Source organism: Castor canadensis, chromosome 6, assembly GCF_047511655.1.
Source record: "Castor canadensis chromosome 6, mCasCan1.hap1v2, whole genome shotgun sequence".
NCBI lineage: Eukaryota > Metazoa > Chordata > Mammalia > Rodentia > Castoridae > Castor > Castor canadensis.
In genome coordinates this window covers 140882183-140900769 of record NC_133391.1, presented here as the reverse complement: position 1 = coordinate 140900769, position 18587 = coordinate 140882183, and the positions used below count along the sequence as shown (strand labels likewise).

Sequence of the window (18587 nt, the reverse complement as noted above, 5' to 3'; positions counted from 1 at the left end):
TTATCATTTGATTATTTTTAATGTACTTACATTTTTATATAATGAGCCCAGACTCCTCATTTTGGTATAAGGTCCTTTATGAATGGCCTTCTCCACTTAAAAGAACTATGAGGAAATAAGAAAATAGTTTATTCTGAGCCAAATATGAGTGACCATTAACCAGAAATATGAATTCAAGTGATCTAGAATGCCATGTTCCGTTGCAGAGGTTATATGCACTTTTGTAGCCCCAGAACAAAGGGGGCCATAAATCAAGTGCATTTACCAAGTACACTGCTGGCAACATTGATAGGGGTGCTACAGCAATGTGGGAAATCTTTTCTACAGGTTCCAGGTTTTACAGCATTCTGAGCTTTAGGGTTGGTGGTGGACAGAGGTCTGCTAAGCTTAGTGAGATGCATCCCAAGGATGTTAGGTCAGCTACAGAGGTGGAGGTAAATGGCTATTAAGATAGCCCCAGGATTGGCTCTCCATCCACACCACTGCACCGCTCCACAGCCCTGGCGCTGTTCCGTTCCACAGATTCCCGATAGCCTCTCTGGCCTCAATATTTTGCTAAGCTCCAAGAAAACAAAGTGGCGACTGTAAAACACAAAACAAAATGAAACAACAAACCACCCACACCAAGTGCTCAAGAGTAAAGCGCGTGTCCTTGAAGTCCAAGTTAGTGGAGAGGGCCAGCTACCCCGCGAGCGGCGATCGGTGGTCGTAGATTGCAGTGTGGACGGGCAGAGCGACGGGGCCTGGAGGGACAGAGCGAGGTCCGTCTAGGGAGGCCGGAGAGTCACAAAGGACGGGGTTCACTGCGCAGGGCGAGGCCACAGTGGGTGGAGTGACAGTTGGCGCTCCGGCCAGAGCCACGCCCCACGGGGTCGTATTGGGGTCGTGTCCCCGCTCGGAGGCGGCTCCGGGGACCACGGGCCGCCCCGGAAGCCGTAGCGCGGCGTGGCCCTGTGCTGCCAGCGTCACCGCGACGCCCGCGGCCATGGCGGGAATCGAGCCTCGCAGCGCAGCCGGCTCCCCGCCACCCCCCAGTGACTGGGGCCGCCTGGAGGCCGCCATCCTCAGCGGCTGGAGGACCTTCTGGCAGTCGGTGGGCAAGGAGAGGGCGGCGCCCATGGCCTCCCGCGAGGACGCGGAGGAGGACACCAGCGCGCTGACGCAGCTGCCGGTGAGCGGGCGCGGCGCGGGGCCTGGGGCGTGGGACCTGCGGCCCGGCCGCTCCTGTCCGCGCGGCCGTCCCGTGCGAGCTCACCGGGAAGTAACAGTCGGCCAGGTCACCAGGGCGTGACCCCAGCCGGCGAAGGTCTCCCCAAAGTCACCTGCATGGGGCTCCCTCTGTCCAGCTAGATCACCCCGGATTGCCTGTCCTGGCCCTCAAGCAGGCAGCGGGACTGGACGCTCGGGAAGTCCCCCCTTGTGGGTCGGCTGGGAACGCGTTCCAGAGCCTCGGTTCTCAGCGTCTTGCATCCCAGGCGCAATGTGTGAAAACCCTTGTGTCAGACTCTGGTGTGTTCTGACAAGCAAAAATGACACCCTATTGAAAATAAATGAAGCTACAAGTGCCTCAAGTTACAGCTGCCCACAAAGGTTATACCTGTTATTTGAAGTTTCAGGGAAATGGGAAACTGGAGAGCTCACATCCTTGAAAATCGTCACTATTGTGTCTCATTTGGACGTGTGTGTGTGATACTAGGGTTTGAACTCCTGGCTAGGTGCTTGCAGAGCAGGTGCTCTACTGTTTGAGCCACATCTCCAACCCTTTTTTGCTCTGATTGTTTTGGAGATAGGGTCTTGCTTTTTGCGCAGATGGACCTGGCCTGAGATCCTCCTATTTTACCTTACCCCAGTAGCTGGGATGACAGGTGCTCACCACCATGCCCACCTTTTTCCCATTGAGAGAAGGTCTCACAAATGTTTTCTTCAGGCTGTCCCCAAATCACAATCCTCCCAATCTTAGCTTCCCAAGTAGCTTAGATAATAGGCTGTGAGCCACCAGCGCCTTGGCTTCATCTGGATTATTGACACCTGGCTCTGATGTCTATCCCAAATTGAAAACTGCAGCTTTGAAAGTCTCTAACGTTCTCCCCCTTCCAGTGTTCTTTCAAACAATTTAATAGACTATATAGACGAATTCAGATGACAAATTAATACTCCTTAATTTGATATGATGATAAAAGTAGAACTTTTGTCTACTTGATAACGGTTTTATTTTGTAAAATAAATTATTTGTTTAATTTATATAAACAAATGGTGAATTAAAATGCCCATAGAAGAAATGAAAGGAACTGGCTAGTTTGCCTGAAAAACAACAGGATAGTGCTTGGTTTTTCGAGAAAGTGTGAGAAATTAATTAAATTAAATTAATTTAATTTAAAATTAAATTAAATTTTCTCCTGAAATTGAATGATAAACTATTAAAATACAGAGTAGTTCAGTTGATCTGTATTTAGTATAATAATTCTTTGTTGTCTAATTTATTGTCAAACAACAATTTTCCAAGATAAATTACTCATTCCTTTACCTTATCTTCTGTTTTTCTGTTTCAGATTGATATACAGCTATATATTTTATCATTTCTTTCACCCCATGATCTATGCCAGTTGGGAAGTACAAATCGTTATTGGAATGAAGCTGTACGAGATCCAATTCTGTGGAGATATTTTCTGTTACGGGATCTTCCTTCTTGGTCTTCTGTTGACTGGAAGTCTCTTCCAGATCTAGAAATCTTAAAAAAGCCTATATCTGAGGTCACTGATAGTGCACTTTTTGATTACATGGCAGTGTAAGTGTCTAGTTTTATGAATTAAAAAAAGATAACTAAATTTTGATCCATCAATGATCCATGTTAGTCTTGGCCCTGCTACTAATTTCTTGTATGGATTTTGAGTAACTATCCTCTTGCTAAAATTGGGGGTTGAGGTAATTGACCTTCTTTCAGGTTTAACATTGTTATTTTCCCTGTGGTGCCTAACCCATTTGAATACTTATGTGTGGTACAGATGGCAAGAAAAAAAAAAAACTTAAAATTCTTGTTATCTTTAGAACGTCTGTCATTTTGTTAAATAGTAAATATTTTCCATATTCAGAAAAGGAATGGCCAGAGAGCAGAAATTAGTTCTTTGGCAGGATAACTCTGGGAGATAAGATTTTCTTGTCACTCACAAGCATATTTATGAATGTTTATGCTTTAGGTAAGAATCGTTTTGCTGTTCTAGGATCAATAGCTCTATAGAGGCTTCTCCACATCCCAATTTTATTTAAGTTATTCAGAGTCTTTCCTTATTCTAATTCAGATGCCATTATGTCATCACGTGAGACTACTTGATCAAAATGTATATGGTATATCATAGGTAATTTCAACAAGTCCCACTGTTGCTGCTTTAACATGATTTTTGCTTTACTAAATTTTTAGTAAGGAATGCTTGAGCCTTCCGGGATATTTAATGATTACTGAACCATTAGGTTGGAGGCTGTTAATAGGAGTGTCTAAGACATTTGATTATATTGATGGCCTTAGTAATTTAAAAATTTTTTCCAGGGACATTACACTAACCATCCCTTAGTTTATCTTTATTGTAGGGTTTCTCAATCTTAACACTTGACATTTTTGGGTCAGTTTTCATGGAGAAGTGGGGGAGTCTGTCCTGTGCTCTGTAGGATGTTTAGCAGCATCTCTGGCCTCTACTTACTAGATGCTAGTAGCATGAACCCTCTCCTCCCCAGTTGTGAAAATGAAAGTGTTCAGGCATTGCCACATATTCCAGGATGAGAGTAAAACCTTTCAGGTTGAAAACTCCTACTCTGTGTAGTGATTTTTGACTATTCATACAAGTATTAGATCAAGTGTTTCATGAGAGAATCTAAATGAAAGATCAAAAAGTAAGTATCACTTTCTTTTCAGCTTCTGGGTTACTCCCACTCCCATAGCACCTTAGATTTTTCCTTGTCACAGCACTGTTATCACCACTGTCCTCCTAGAGCTTTGAAACTATGTAATCCTTACATTGCTATGTCTAATGAGTATTTTAAATTATATATTCTTGGGTTTTTTTTTTTTTTTTTTGGTGGCACTGGGGTTTGAACTCAGGGCTTTGTGCTTGTGAGGCAGGCTCTGTACTGCTTGAGACACACCTGCAGTAATATTATATATTGTTGAACGAACAACTGGCTAAATGTTTCTTGTGTTAATTTCTAACTGTGACTATTTTGTACAGTTATAAAATGTGCTGTCCATATACAAGAAGAGCCTTGAAATCCAGCCGTCCAATGTATGGAGCTGTCACCTCTTTTTTACACTCGTTGATCATTCAGAATGAACCACGATTTGCTATGTTTGGACCAGGTTTGGAAGAACTGAATACATCTTTGGTTTTGAGCTTAATGTCGTCTGAGGAACTTTGCCCAACTGCCGGCTTACCTCAGAGGCAGATTGATGGTAATTTTCATGTTAATTTATAGTACAAAATAATTTAAAACTCTGAGCTTGACACTAGAGTTAAAGAAAAAAATTCATTTTTTGATTAATTCTTTCCTATAATATACTAATTGGGTATATGTTCTCTAGGTCAGTGGACTGAAAGAATTAATTTAGAAATTATAAGATGTAAGTTTTCTTTTAACTCCTCAAATTTATTTAGAATTTAATATTATTTGAAAGTAAATTACATCATCAAGATGTTGTATTTGAACAATCCATACTCACCATACGTTAAGAGAAATTTTTTAGCAAAAACAATTTGTCATCTATTTGCAAAGTATTTGTGATATATGCTGGGATTTTCTTTTTAAAAAAGTAGCTAAGTTCTAACCTCTGTGGAAAAAATAACCACCATAAAAACAGCATAATTATTTGTTAAGGCAAGATACATAATAAACATAAGCAATAATATAGTTTAGCTTATGCTTTACTTACTCGTTTATTGAAAGCACCTATTAGATACTTGGGATACAGAGATTTGGAACAAATCTGGGTCTCCTGTGAAGATACTTGGTCTGAGGACAGAGGCAAGTATGCAGATAATCAGAATAGTATATAAAATTGAGAAAATGAACGCATATTACCAGTAATAAGGATGGTTCTACATTTCTGACTTGAGGTTTATGTTTGATGATAAAGTCATTCACTAATATAAAGAATCACTGGAGGAGTAAGAAATGTTTTTAGTAGTGGGGAGCTAGGGATGGGATATTTATAGTGAGAAGGGCAGCTTTTCTTTGGAATACGTTGACTTTGATTGCTCTGTGGGACTTCCAAGTGACAATACCTATTCTAAGAAATATACTTAGGTAAGAAGCTCCATGAGGGCAGGAACCTTGTCAGCTTCACTTTTAGCTGAATCTGTGGTGGCAGACACATGGTAGGTACTCCATATGTAGATTTGATAAATGGATTATTTTGTAAATCCAGATCTGAAGAATAAGACCTGGGAAAGAAAATCAAAGATTTGGGAGCCATAGGAGTTCACATTTGCTTGGAAGTCTGGGGAGATGGAGATAAAGATTGTGAGCGAGGCTCTAAAATCGTGAATGTTTTGGTATAGAGATTATTAAAAGGAGATACATAAATGACAAGGTTGAGAAAGGAGAGATCATGCTCCAGTTGAATGGTGTGTTAGCTTTCACTAGGTAATTTTTTCAATCTGAATTTTTACTGTCTTTATTAATGACGTATTTTGATAACTGTAGGTATTGGATCTGGAGTGAATTTTCAGTTGAACAACCAACATAAATTCAACATCCTGATATTATATTCGACCACCAGGTAAGGCTCCCTACTTGGTGACATGCCTGAAACATATTAGTGAGATGGAATCTGTTTAGTGTCTTTTCATTTTATATATATATATATATATATATATATATATATATATATATATATATATTCGTATTTTCTTATAGAAAGGAAAGGGACAGAGCAAGGGAAGAGCATACAAGCTCAGTTAACAAGATGTTCAGTCTACAGAGTGAAGGGGATGACCAACAAGGAAGCCGGTATAGTGTAATTCCACAAATTCAGAAGGTGTGTGAAGTTGTAGATGGGTTCATCTATGTTGCAAATGCTGAAGCTCATAAAAGTAAGCACTCTATTTTTTATTTTTTTAAAAACTACATCTTCTTTGTAAAACAAAAGAACTGTGTCATCTTAGTGACATGACAGTTTTGTCACTATAATTTTCTGACAATTTCTTTACTTACTAGTGCGTTCTCAAACCCTGATATGCATTGTGATCACATGGGAGCTTGTTAAGCTTATAGCTGCCTGATTCATACGTGGATAGATTGTGATTCCTAGATTTGGGCAGTTTTTTATAGGCACCCAGGGAATCCTGATGTATACCAAAGTTTGGTTCAACATCTGTATAATGCTGTATGTTGTATGCTCCTGCAATTTTACTATTGATGTTTTCTCTGTTCTGACTATAGTCAAATAATTCATGCAGATAACTATGAAACGTTTTGCTTTGTTCTTACCTACCTAGGAGAGAGGTGTGGGGATAGGACATTAGTTAAGTAGGTTAGTTAAGTCAGTGATTTAAAATTTTCCCTATGTTCTGAATGACTGCCATCTGCAATGCTGTTGAAGTATGAAATCACAATATCATTGGACCATGAGCCAGTATTACAATTTTTCCACAAATCATTTGTGAACAAGATAGACTATAAATATAAACTAAATATTTATTATGTTTACTGTTTCTATATAACAAATACTATTGTATGTATAATGCATGAATACTATATATGTATTACAGTTCTTTTATCTAATCCATTGAATTTTATTTCCACTGAATTTATTTCTCCTACATGAATATATGTATTATAGTTCTTTTATCTAGTACATTAAATTGAATTTATTTCTCCTACAATCTGTTAGACATAGAAGCAATTACACTTTGAAAATATGAATAAATTATTCATAAGAAAAATATAAGTTGCTCTGTTACTACAGAGACATCTATAAAAAAAATTAGAAGCAAACTAAAAGATGAGTTCATTTGTTGAACAAATAGTTGTTGAGGTCAGACAGTGTATTTGGTGCTAGAGATGTAATTGAGAACTAAGGCAGACATAGTCCCCACTTTTATCTAGTCTTCTAGTGTGCTCCCTATATCCCCCATAAAATAAGTAGAAAAAGTAGAGCATCTGCCTAGCATATTTGAGGCTCTGGGTTCAATCCCTAGCACTGCAAAACAAAACAAAAAAAAATCAAGCAACCAATTAATAAAAAAAACACTTACAAGATACAAAATGAATCTGCATCTACCTCTCGTGTTTTTTCCACTGACCTAATAGGTATTCATGAAAAAGGTTAGTGGTAGGACAACAGGCATTTGTCTTGAGTCCCTCCTTGGTGATGTAGGCATGCATGTGATAATTGACCACTACAGTGGACAGGTATATCCTCCTGTTTTCTATATGCTTTTCTCCTATGAAGCCAAAGCTGTCTGCCACAGGGAGAGGATCAGAAATCCTCCTGCCTCTTGGTTGAAGGCAGAAGTTGACAAATGCTGGAGAGAAGGGCAGAAGCAAAAGTTCTACCATTCAAGGAGGAGTGAGAACCCCACTTCTCCCAGGGAACTTGCACTGGTACAAATTATATTTCTGATTCTGGGACAGAAGCAGGAAATTTGTGCTGAAGACCTTTCTATCAATACAGGGCAGAATTCAGTAGACAGGCTGCAATACCAAGAAAGGTTTTACCACTGAGGCTCAGGTGCATAGGGCCTGCCTAAGATTGAGGCTGCATCAAGAAAACTGATAAATCTCCATTTCCCTACCAATAACAACAACAGCACCCTATTACAGGGGTTGAGGAAAGGGTGTGGAAAGACTTTTCCTTATCTTCCCTCCATAGTGGCATTGATATAATGATTTGAAAGCTGAGGAGAGAGCAAAATCTCTGAGAAGGAAACTCTGGCACTCCACCTCTCACTCAGAACCAGATAATAGCAGCCCACAGTGAAAAGAATTTAAAGTCTGTGTTGAAGTTAACTATAGCAATGAAGTCAAATCCACTTAATGACTGGCTGGTTTGACTCCATCCCTGCATTAATAGCTTAATGGTAGAAGAAGCATGCCTGATTCTGGGATGATATCCTGTTTGCCTCAGTGTCTACTGCTTCTCTGAATAAAACAGCTAGAATAATATTACATCTAAAAATTCTAAGACATTTAAAACAATCAAAGGCAGTAGCATGTGTCGATAGTCCCAGCTTCTCAGCAGGCTGAGGTGAGAAGATCACTTGAGCTCAGGACTTTTAAGACAGATCTGGGCCACATGGTAAGAATCCCTTTCGAAAGAAAAAAAAACATACAAAAAATAAAAATATCAAATTGTCAATAGATAAGGCAAGATGAGGCAGACCCAGATATGGTCTGTGTATTGGCATCTCAGAAAAGTACATTAAAATAAAGATCTTGTGAAAAAGGTGGACAATATGCTTTAACAGATAGGGATTTTTAACAGAAAGAAGGAAGCTATTGTAAAAAAGCACAATGAGAATTCTAAATATGAAAAGGTAAGCAGTTCTTTCAATGGGTTTATCAGCAAGAAATCAGTGAACCTGAAGTTCAGTCACTCACGGTTTTCCAAATTATAGCACAAAGAGAAGAAATAAAGTAAGGAACAGAACATCTAAGAGCCAGGGAAAGCTAACAAGCAATCTAACCTAAGAATCTGCAAACTTTTTCTTAAAGGACCAGATAGTAGATATTTTAGGCATATGAACCATGTGATTATTCTTCCTTATTCAGCTCTGCTGTTGTAGTATGAAAGCAACCATAGATAGCATTTAAGTAGATAGGTTTGGTTGTTTTCCAATAAAAATTTATTTCCTAAAGTAGATCTTCAGAATATAGTATGCCAACCTCTAGATGTCTAACTGGACTCTCAAAACATGAAGGGAGAAAATAGGGAAAAAGAAAGTTTTTAATAGTAGACAATGACCAAAATTATTTCAAAATGACTGAAAGGCAACAAACCACGGATTGAAGATGCTCAGAGAACACCAAGTCTGATAAATACAAAAAAACATATCCAGGCATATAATACTCAAATTGATACAAACCAAAGATAAGAAAATATTTTAAAAGCAGCCAGAGAAGAAGGAAACATACAGAGGGCCAATGACAGCAAAATTCCTGATAGAATTGCTTCAGGATAGTAAGCAATGAGGGAAAACCTTTTTAATACTACATCCAGCAAAGCATTTTTCAGAAATGAAGACAAAATCAAGACTTTTTTAGGCAAACATTCATGCTGCTCTAAGAGACTATCACAGACTGGCTAATTTATAAAGAACAGACATTTGTTTCTTACAGTTCTGGAGACTGAAAGATTCAAGATAAAGGGGCCAAAATCTAGTGTCTGGTGATGGCCTTTTGTTATGTCCTCACATGGTAGAAGGCAAAGTAGAAAGTAAGGACATATGTGTCCTCACATGGCAGAAGATCAGAGAAAACCCCACCTATAAGATGTTTATATACTGGTATTAATCCAGAGCAGAGCAGTTTTATGACCTAAACACTTGCTAAAAGTATCTACTTCCCATCACTGTTGTGTTGAGGATTAAATTCTAGCACATGAATTTTGGGGAACCTATTCAAACCTGAGCACTGAGAAAATGGATTGTCAGCAGATCTATATTATAAGAAATCTTGAAATTCTTTAAGCGGAAGAATATGATACCACATGGAAATTTGCATCTACAAAAAGAAATGCAGAGCCCTGGGATGGAAACAGTGTACAAGATTTAAAAAATAACTTTAGTATTTTTGTAATCATTTAAAGGAAAAATAATGGATTATGGGTAGATTTTAAAGCAAAACATAAGATAACAACACATCATAGAAGAGAGGAAGTTGAAGTATATTTTTGTGTTTCTTCTGTATATAAAGTCTTATTATTTAAAGGTAGTCTGTTATAAGTTAAAAATGTTCATTATAAATCCTTGGGCAACTATTCAAACTGTAAAGAGGTATAACTAAATATGCCAGTAGTAAAAAACTCAGTGCAGAAGAAGGCAGGCAAAGAGGGAAAAAGGAGTAGAGAACAGATTGAACCGTCAAAATCTAAGAGGCAAACAGTAGGTCGTTTTGATAATTATTTAAATTTTACTCATTTTCAATCAATATATATAACAAACTGCCTCAAATTTAGTGGCTTGAAACAGCACCTATAGGCTCACAGTTCTCTGTGTCAGAAGTCTAGACATAGTAGGAGTGGGTCCTCTGGGTAGGGTCACATGGACTGAAATTAGAGTGTCACATGAGTTACATCCCTTTCTGGAGACTGGGGGAAGAATCTAGTTCCACATTATTCAAATTATTAGTGGAGTTTGGTTCCTTATTATTATGGGATTAAGGTCTCTCTCTCTCTCTTTTTTTTTTTTTTTGCTGGCTATTAGCTGCTTTTATCTAGAGGCCACCTGCAGTTCTTGATGTGACTTCCTCCATTTTCAAATCCAGAAATGAAGAATCTCCCTTACATCCAATCTCTCCTACCAGGAAGAATCCTTTTCAAGGGCTCACCTGATTATCTCAGGCTCTTGCTTTCTTAAAGTCAACCATGTCTTAAAGCCTAATCATGGGAGTGATACTATATTTGCATGTTCCTCCATGGGGAACAGGGTTATGCAAGGATCATAGGCTCATCTTAGAATTTTGCTTACCACAAACTGTAAATGGTCTGAACATGCCAATAAAAGGAAGCAGTATAACGTTTGAATAAAAAAGCTAGACTCAATTGTATGCTTGAATTTTGAAAGTAAGATCTTTGATATTTCTTTTCCTTTTGATATTTTCTAACAGCTGTAGAATTTGTGAGAGAAAAATATCGTATCAAAGATTTTTGAGGCATCTAAATGGTATTGTGATTTTTTTCCCCTCCTTTCAGGCTTCATCTAAATTCCTATCCTTGAAGACTAGTTAATCTAAGTTTATGGCAGAACAATAATGATCCCAGCAACAGAGACAGTTTGTTATGTTTGGATTCATTTCATTCCTTTGTTTTATTCATTTTAAATTTAACCTTATTATTTTTACAGTTCTTATGAGTAATGTGCATTAAGGGTTTTGGCTTACATTCCCTAGGACATGAATGGCAAGATGAACTTTCTCGTATTATGGCAATGACAGATCCAGCTTTTGGATCATCAGGAAGACCGATGCTAGTGTTATCTTGTATTTCTCAAGTGGATGTAAAAAGAATACCCTGTTTTTATTTGGCCCACGAGCTACGTCTCAATCTTCTAAATCACCCATGGATGGTAAGGTCCTAGCTGCTCTAGTGACAAAAATCTTATTTTAGTTTTTATTCTGTTTCCTATTTGATACTTGTATTAGTTAGCTTTTTGTTACTGTAAGAAAATAACTGAGATAATCAATGTAAAAGGAGGAAAGGTTTACTTTGGTTCAGTTTTGGACATTCTAAAATCCTCTCGAGAGCACACCTCCAGTGACCTAAAGACCTCTCACTGGCTTCCAACTTTTAAAAGTTTCACTGCCTCCCAATATCATGATGGGCTGGCAATCAAGCCTTCAATACATGGGCCTTTGGTGAACGGTTATCAAATCATAACAAATTCGTTCTTTTTATCCATCTTTTAAAATGAAATAGTATTCTAAAGCCAGTTTTAAGAGTTCAATCAATGGGAGCTGTTTGATGTTAATAAATATCAGCTAATCATTTGATCCCTACTTGTCTCCTATTGTAGAAACATTGGGATGGTAATTAGGAATTTTTTAGATGCCATCACGTTTTTTTTTTTTTTAATGTCAATGTATCATGATTTAAGAAACATAAAAATACAAGTGGTTGGGGATGAGGGTGTAGCTCAGTGGCAGAATACTTGCCTGTTATGTATGAGACCTGGGGTTTGATCCCCGCCACCACCAAAAAAAAAAATACAGTTTGCATATTATTGTTTATTGCTTTTCAAAATTTATTTTAATAATGGAATCCTTTCTTCATATGAAAGTTGACATGAAAGCCCATGGGTAAATCAGGTAAAGAAAAATTAATATTGGAAATGTTTTTCCTGAAAAACTTAGAGGGATTTTCTTCATTCCTGTCTTCTGTCTCTTCCTTGGAACTTTAGAGACCCTAAAACACTTTGAAGGCTACTAATAAAGGTGTTTCCTCTTGAGTTGAGGGAGTTTAGCTCTACTAGTAGGAGTGGCAGTCTCCAAGACTTCTTTTTAAAAAGTTAATAGTTTATTTTCAACTGATATATAGAAACCTAAAAATTATTCATAGTAAAACCATGTGATGTGTTGACCTAAGTATGTCTTGTGCAATGCTTAAATAGGTTGAACATCTTTTCCTCAAACATAATTTCTTTATGAAAATAGTCAAAATCCTTTCTTCTAGATTTTTGAGATTAAAGTACATAATTTTATCTGTAGTCACCCTACTGTGCAAGACCACACCAGAATTCTTACTCCTGTTTAACTGCAATATAGTATCTGTTGATCAACCTTTCCTCATCCTTCTCTCCTCCTTTCTCTCCCTAGCCTCTGAATCTACCTTCTATGAGACTGGTTTTTGTTTTTTTTTTACATTCCACATGTACATGAAATCATATGGTGCTTGGCTTTCTGTGCCTGGTTTATTTTACTTAGTGATCTCCAGTTCCATCCATGTTGTTGCAAATGATAGAATTTCATTCTTTTTTTTATGATTAAATAGTATTATATTGTGAATATGTGTGTGTGTATAAAACATTAAAAAATCCAATTATGAGTTGATCCCATATCTTGGCAATTGTGAATAGTGCTATTATGAACATGGGGGCGCAGATGTCACTTAGATCTACTGATTTCATTTCCTTTGGATATATACCCGGCAGTGGAATTGCTGGATCATATGGTAGTTCTATTGCCAATGTTTTATATTTATATTTATACTGCTTTATATAGTGATTGTGCTGATTTATATTCCCACAAACAGTGTGTAAGGGTTCCCTTTTCTTTGCATCCCCTCCAAAAATTGTCAAAAATTGTTAGCATTTGTCTTTGTGATAGCTATTTTTGCTACAGTGATGTGGTATCTTCTTATGGGTTTGATTTGCATTTCCCTGATGATTGATGATGTTAAAACATTTTCTCATAGTTTGATGGTGATTTGTATGTCTCCTTGTGAGGAATTTCTACTCAGGTTTATTGTCTATTTTCTAATCATGTTATTTGTTTTCTTTCTGTTGAGTTTTTAGAGTTTCTTATATATTCTGGATACCAACCCCTTGTTAGAAGTATAGTTTGCAAATATTTTCTTACATTCTATAGGTTGTCACTTCACTCTGATGATTATTTCTTTTGTGAACAGTAGCTCTTTTGCTTGATGTAATTCCATTTGTCTACTTTTGCTTTTACAGATTCTATTCCTAATTTTGAGTTCTTATCATGAGGAAATGTTGAATTTTACTGAGTGCTTTTCTGCATCTTTTGAAATAATTATGTGATTTTTGTTCGTTTGGTGGTATCTTATATCTGTTGATGTGCGTATGTTGAACATCTTGCATCCCTAAGATGATTTCCTCTTGTTCATTATGAAAGATCATTTTGATGTGGTATTATAGTCATTTGCTAGGATTTTATTGGAAATTTTCACTTCTGTGTTCATGGAAGATATTGGTATATTTTGTTTTCTTTTTCTTTTTTTTGGCAATGCTGGAATTTGAACTCAGAGTCTTGTGCTTGCTAGGCAGGCATTCTACCACTTGAGCCATGCCCCAGCCCTTGTTCTATATTTTCTTTTTTGTTGTTGTTGTGTCTGTGTCAGGTTTTGGTGTAAGGACAATGGGGGACTTGTAGGAGTTTGGAGGAATTTCCTCCCTTTCAGAAGGATTGGAATTAGTTCTCCCTTAAAAGTTTAGTAGAATTTAGCAGTGAAACCATCTAGACCTAGACTTTCCTTTGCTGGGAGACTTTTAAATACATATTCAATTTCAGCATTCATTATTTCCTGTTTAGGTTTTCTAAATATTCATAGTTCAGTTTTTGTAGGTTTTATATGTCCATAAATTTATCCATTTCTTCCAAGTTTGCCAATTGGTTGGCATAAAGTTGTCTGTAATTGTCTCTAACTATCTGTTGTAATTCTGTGGTATCAGTTGCAAGTCTGTTTTTCACTTTCATTCTCTTTATTTAGGTCTTCTTTCTTTTTCTTAGTTTAGCTAAAGGTTTGTGGATTTTGTTTATAATTCAGAAAACCAACTTTTTCTTCTATTGATCTTTTATAATTTTCAAGTCCATTTCATTTATCCCTATTCTGATCTTTGTTATTTCTTTACTTCTGTTAATTTTGGTTGGTTTACTCTTGCTTTTCTAGGTCTTTGAGATACATCATCAGGATGTTTATTTGAAATCTTTCTTTTCCTTCTCTCTCTCTCTTTTTCTCTCTCTCTCCTTTCCATCCTAGCCTCTCTTATGCTAGGCAAAACTGAGCTGTACTCATAGTCCTTAAAATCATTGATTTTTTTAAATTTAATTTAATTTTGACATTGATATGTGATGTTGTAAACTTCCCTGTTGTATTACTTTTGTTGTATCCAATAAGTTTTATGTATATTGTGTTCCTTTTTCATTTGTTTCAAGAAAATTTTCAATTTCCCTTATGATTTCTTTAATTAGCCCATTGCTTATTCAGTGGTATGTTGTTCTTCATGAATTTACAGTTTCTGAAGGGTTTGCTGTTGTTTATTTCTAGTTTTATTCCCTTGCAGTCTTAAAAATACATGATATGATCTGTTGTTCCTTTAGTTTATTGACATTTGTTTTGTGGTCTCCTGTATGATGCTAGATTCTGGTGAAGAAATGTGTAGCTTGAGCCCACCTTAATGTGGATTTATTAGATGAGGTTTTGACCAAATGCAGTAATAAATAAATATTAACAGATCAGAAATTTCAAAATAAAAAATTTTAAATTCACATGAATTATATAGCTGAACTGATGCAGAACAGATCTGACAGTCCTTTACTATCATCAGTTGTGTTTAAATCATAAATCATCCATTGATCTGCAGTTTTCCAGCCTTAATTTTGTGAAAATCTGCCTCCTAAATACAAATGGTGCCTCAAAAGCAAGGTAAAAGTTAATATGCTTAACTTAGTGATTTAGTAAAAAATTGAGATTTGTTGAAAGGTGGCATGTCTTTAGTGGAAGTTGGGTAGCATTATGGGAAAAAATGAATCAAGCACTTGCAGTACAATGCTGGACTGTAATGCACCCTGAGCATTTGCAGTTTTTCCTCTGGAGGTCTCCCTGGAACCACAGGCTAAAAACACCAAGGATCTATTGTATTCTGCAGTCCTTAGGTGAATGTTCTGTTTTAGTTTTTAAAGTGGATCCTTTGGAGGATTTTTTTTTTCCTAATATGTAAAGGAAAGTCATAGAATGGTAGATCCTCCCATTTGGAAAGCAGAATCTCAAGGTAAATAATAAAGACTAATATTGTAATAGTTATAAGACACAAGAGATCATATTTATTTTATCTAATTGCTCTAGAAGACAGACTTGAACAACTTACCCTAAGTATATTGGTGTTATTTTACTTCTTTCTTTCATTTTAGTTCTTTTTTTTCATATGTCTAGAAAAATGTCTCCCTTAATTATAAGATTTTCAACTCATTTGTTTTTTTTTACTGACAGTATTCTTTCTTATGTGTTCATAGGTCCAGGATATGGAAGCTGAAACTTTAACTGGTTTTTTGAGTGGCATTGAGTGGATTCTTGAAGAAGTAGAATCTAAGCATGCAAGATGACCTTCCTTTTAGACTTTGGGAACTGAAACGTTTGCACTTTGTTACAAAGGTCATGATGTGTATGTTTGCTCAGTCAAATAGCTTTGTCTTGCCTTTTTTGTAGGCGGACTTTATATTGGACAGCTGTAGCTGTTGTGTTTTTTATATGATTTTTATTTTTTACATTAAATCAATTATAAAAAAGAGTTTTAATCCTAGTCTTTAGCCCCAAAATGAATCATTAAATTTTTTTGATAATTTTATATTTTCTGTCTTTCTAAAAATATTAAATTCTGAGAAAAACAAGTTTGTGTCTCTATCATTACCTGTGTTTCTCTTCTTTTTTGGTACAAAGGTTGCCCTTGTGGAAAGTAGCAAATTTGCTAAGGTTTCCACAGGGTCTTTTCAACAGTTCATAACTTGTTTTTAGAAAAGAAATTTTTGGCTTCGAACCTTGGTCCTCCTGATTTCTGCCTCCTGAGTAGCTAGGATTACAGGCATGAGCCTCTGGTGTCCTGCTGAAATTTTTACTTTATTCTTAATAGATGAAATGCTCATAGAATAAAAATTTCACTGAACTGCATATAATTGGCCATATAACCTCTGTTCTTTTCTGAAATAGTAGAAGTAATATTACATTTACTTCAGTAGAAAATAGCTTTGCCTGGCTGTTACTATTTTCAAGTAATTTTGAACACTTGTAAGGTACTAAAGGTAAGTTCTATTCCATACTTACAGAGAAAATGTTCCAGAGAAGTACATGTATACCATCCTTTAAAACTTGTTTGTATTTTGCAGACATATCCTAGTATCTCATTGGAATTGGAAAATTTTAAGATTACAGTAAAAAAACCACAAATATCTATATTGTGTGAAATTTCTATCTTTAAATGTATTTCTGTTTTGGAAAGAAAGTTTGTGTTTTATATACACACACACACACACACACACACACCACACACACATATAAACTGTATTTCATCTTTTTCAGGTGAATGCCATAACCACTTTGACCAGTTTTGTCTAGGAGACAGAATTTTGCTTAATGACCTATGGGTTAGGAAACCTTTGCAAGGCCTATAAGCATACAGTTCCACATTTGCTAAAATGCCCACTTAGATACTGTGGTTTTACTACAGTAAGATAATTATTATTATTCCTCATAATAATAATAATTAAAGTTATGTGGAACAATGAATTAACTTACTGAGAACCTTATGGAAACCATGTTTTCACATTAACTATCTTTTTTAAAAGCATTCCAATGATATAACTAAGATATTATCTCTGATTCATGGAGGAAATAGAATATTCAGATATTTTAGTATCAAACCCTACTTTGGCTAAAATTAAGATAAGTTTATTTTCCTAGTTTTTGGCTTAATTTTCTAGAGTATCAACCAAGTCCTTTTTTCTTCTAACTATGAAATGTGATCCTCTTGTATTAGTTCATTTTTTTAATTTATTTTATTTTTTTTATTATTCATATGTGCATACAATGCTTGGGTCATTTCTCCCCCCTGCCCCCACCCCCTCCCTTACCACCCACTCCACCCCCTTCCTCTCCCCCCCACCCCCTCGATACTCGGCAGAAACTATTTTGCCCTTATCTCTAATTTTGTTGAAGAGAGAGTATAAGCAATAATAGGAAGGAACAAGGGTTTTTGCAAGTTGAGATAAGGATAGCTATACAGGGAGTTGACTTGCATTGCTTTCCTGTGCATGTGTGTTACCTTCTAGGTTAATTCTTCTTGATCTAACCTTTTCTCTAGTTCCTGGTCCCCTTCTCCTATTGACCTCAGTTGCTTTTAAGGTATCTGCTTTAGTTTCTCTGCGTTGCCTTTTCAGCTTACGGTGATTAGTACATCGTCTATCCCTGTTTATATCTTTGAAACTTTTTTTGTTTGTTTCTTGGTTTTGTTTTTTTCTACTTATTTATTTGTTTTTCCCTTTTTCTTTAACTTCTTTGCTTTCCATCTCCTCTCACCCTTCCATTCTAAATATCACTAGTGCTATTATTACAAGCCAGAAAATACTTAATCACACACAGTACAGGGACAATAACAACACCAAGGTCAATGACGGGAAGACAGAAAAAACAGGGAAACCAGTTTCCCCACAGCAAAAAGTTAGTACAGGAACCAGAGGGAAATGAAGATACTCAGACCCAGACTCCAACAAAATGAAGATAAACTATGCCAAAGAACCCAATGAAGCCCACAAAAATAATCTAAAAGAAGACATACTACAGGTACTCAATGAGAATTTTATAGAGATGATACTGGATAGGGTCAACCAAAATGTACAGGAGACACTCAAGAAATTCCAAGACAACAAAAATAGTTCATTTTAAATGGTCTTTTTGTAGACCCAGTTGTCTTTGGATAGAACTTGTTGTTTGGGTTCTTTTCTTTCTATGTAGCATGGGATATAGTTTATTGTGTTTTATCCTTACTGCCTTTGGCAAGTATATTGGTCCAATTCATTTTAGGAATTTTCCTACTTACCATTTTAGGAGATAAGGTGGATTTAAAAATTACTAAGTATGAAGATGCTATAAAATTTACCAAACATGTACTACTTGGAACTGGGACTAAATTCTAGGCTTCAAAATCACTATAAGGTAACGTGCATGATAGTTTGTATAAATTAAGTGTAAAAGTGGTGGTTTTAGTGTGTTTTCTGTTGCTAATAACAAATGATACCACAGACTTGGTGAGTTATAAAGAAAAGAGGCTCATTTGGGCTCACAGTTACGGTCCAAGGTCCAGGGTCTGCATCCGATAAAGACATTATTGCTGGCAGGGTTTCAAACCTACGCAGGGCACATGTCGAGAGAGACG

The 18587-nt window shown here is 36.5% G+C and overlaps 1 protein-coding gene across 1 annotated transcript; it reads left to right on the top strand.

Annotated features, from left to right (window-relative positions):
- The first annotated feature begins 858 nt into the window (after positions 1-858).
- Fbxo4 (F-box protein 4) lies at positions 859-16050 on the top strand. Its single transcript, XM_020188491.2, has 7 exons — positions 859-1171; positions 2550-2785; positions 4218-4438; positions 5689-5764; positions 5902-6077; positions 11095-11270; positions 15676-16050. Exons 1-7 carry the CDS (start codon positions 986-988, stop codon positions 15763-15765), a joined length of 1161 nt encoding a protein of 386 aa, XP_020044080.2. The 5' UTR covers positions 859-985; the 3' UTR covers positions 15766-16050.
- The last annotated feature ends 2537 nt before the right edge of the window (positions 16051-18587 follow it).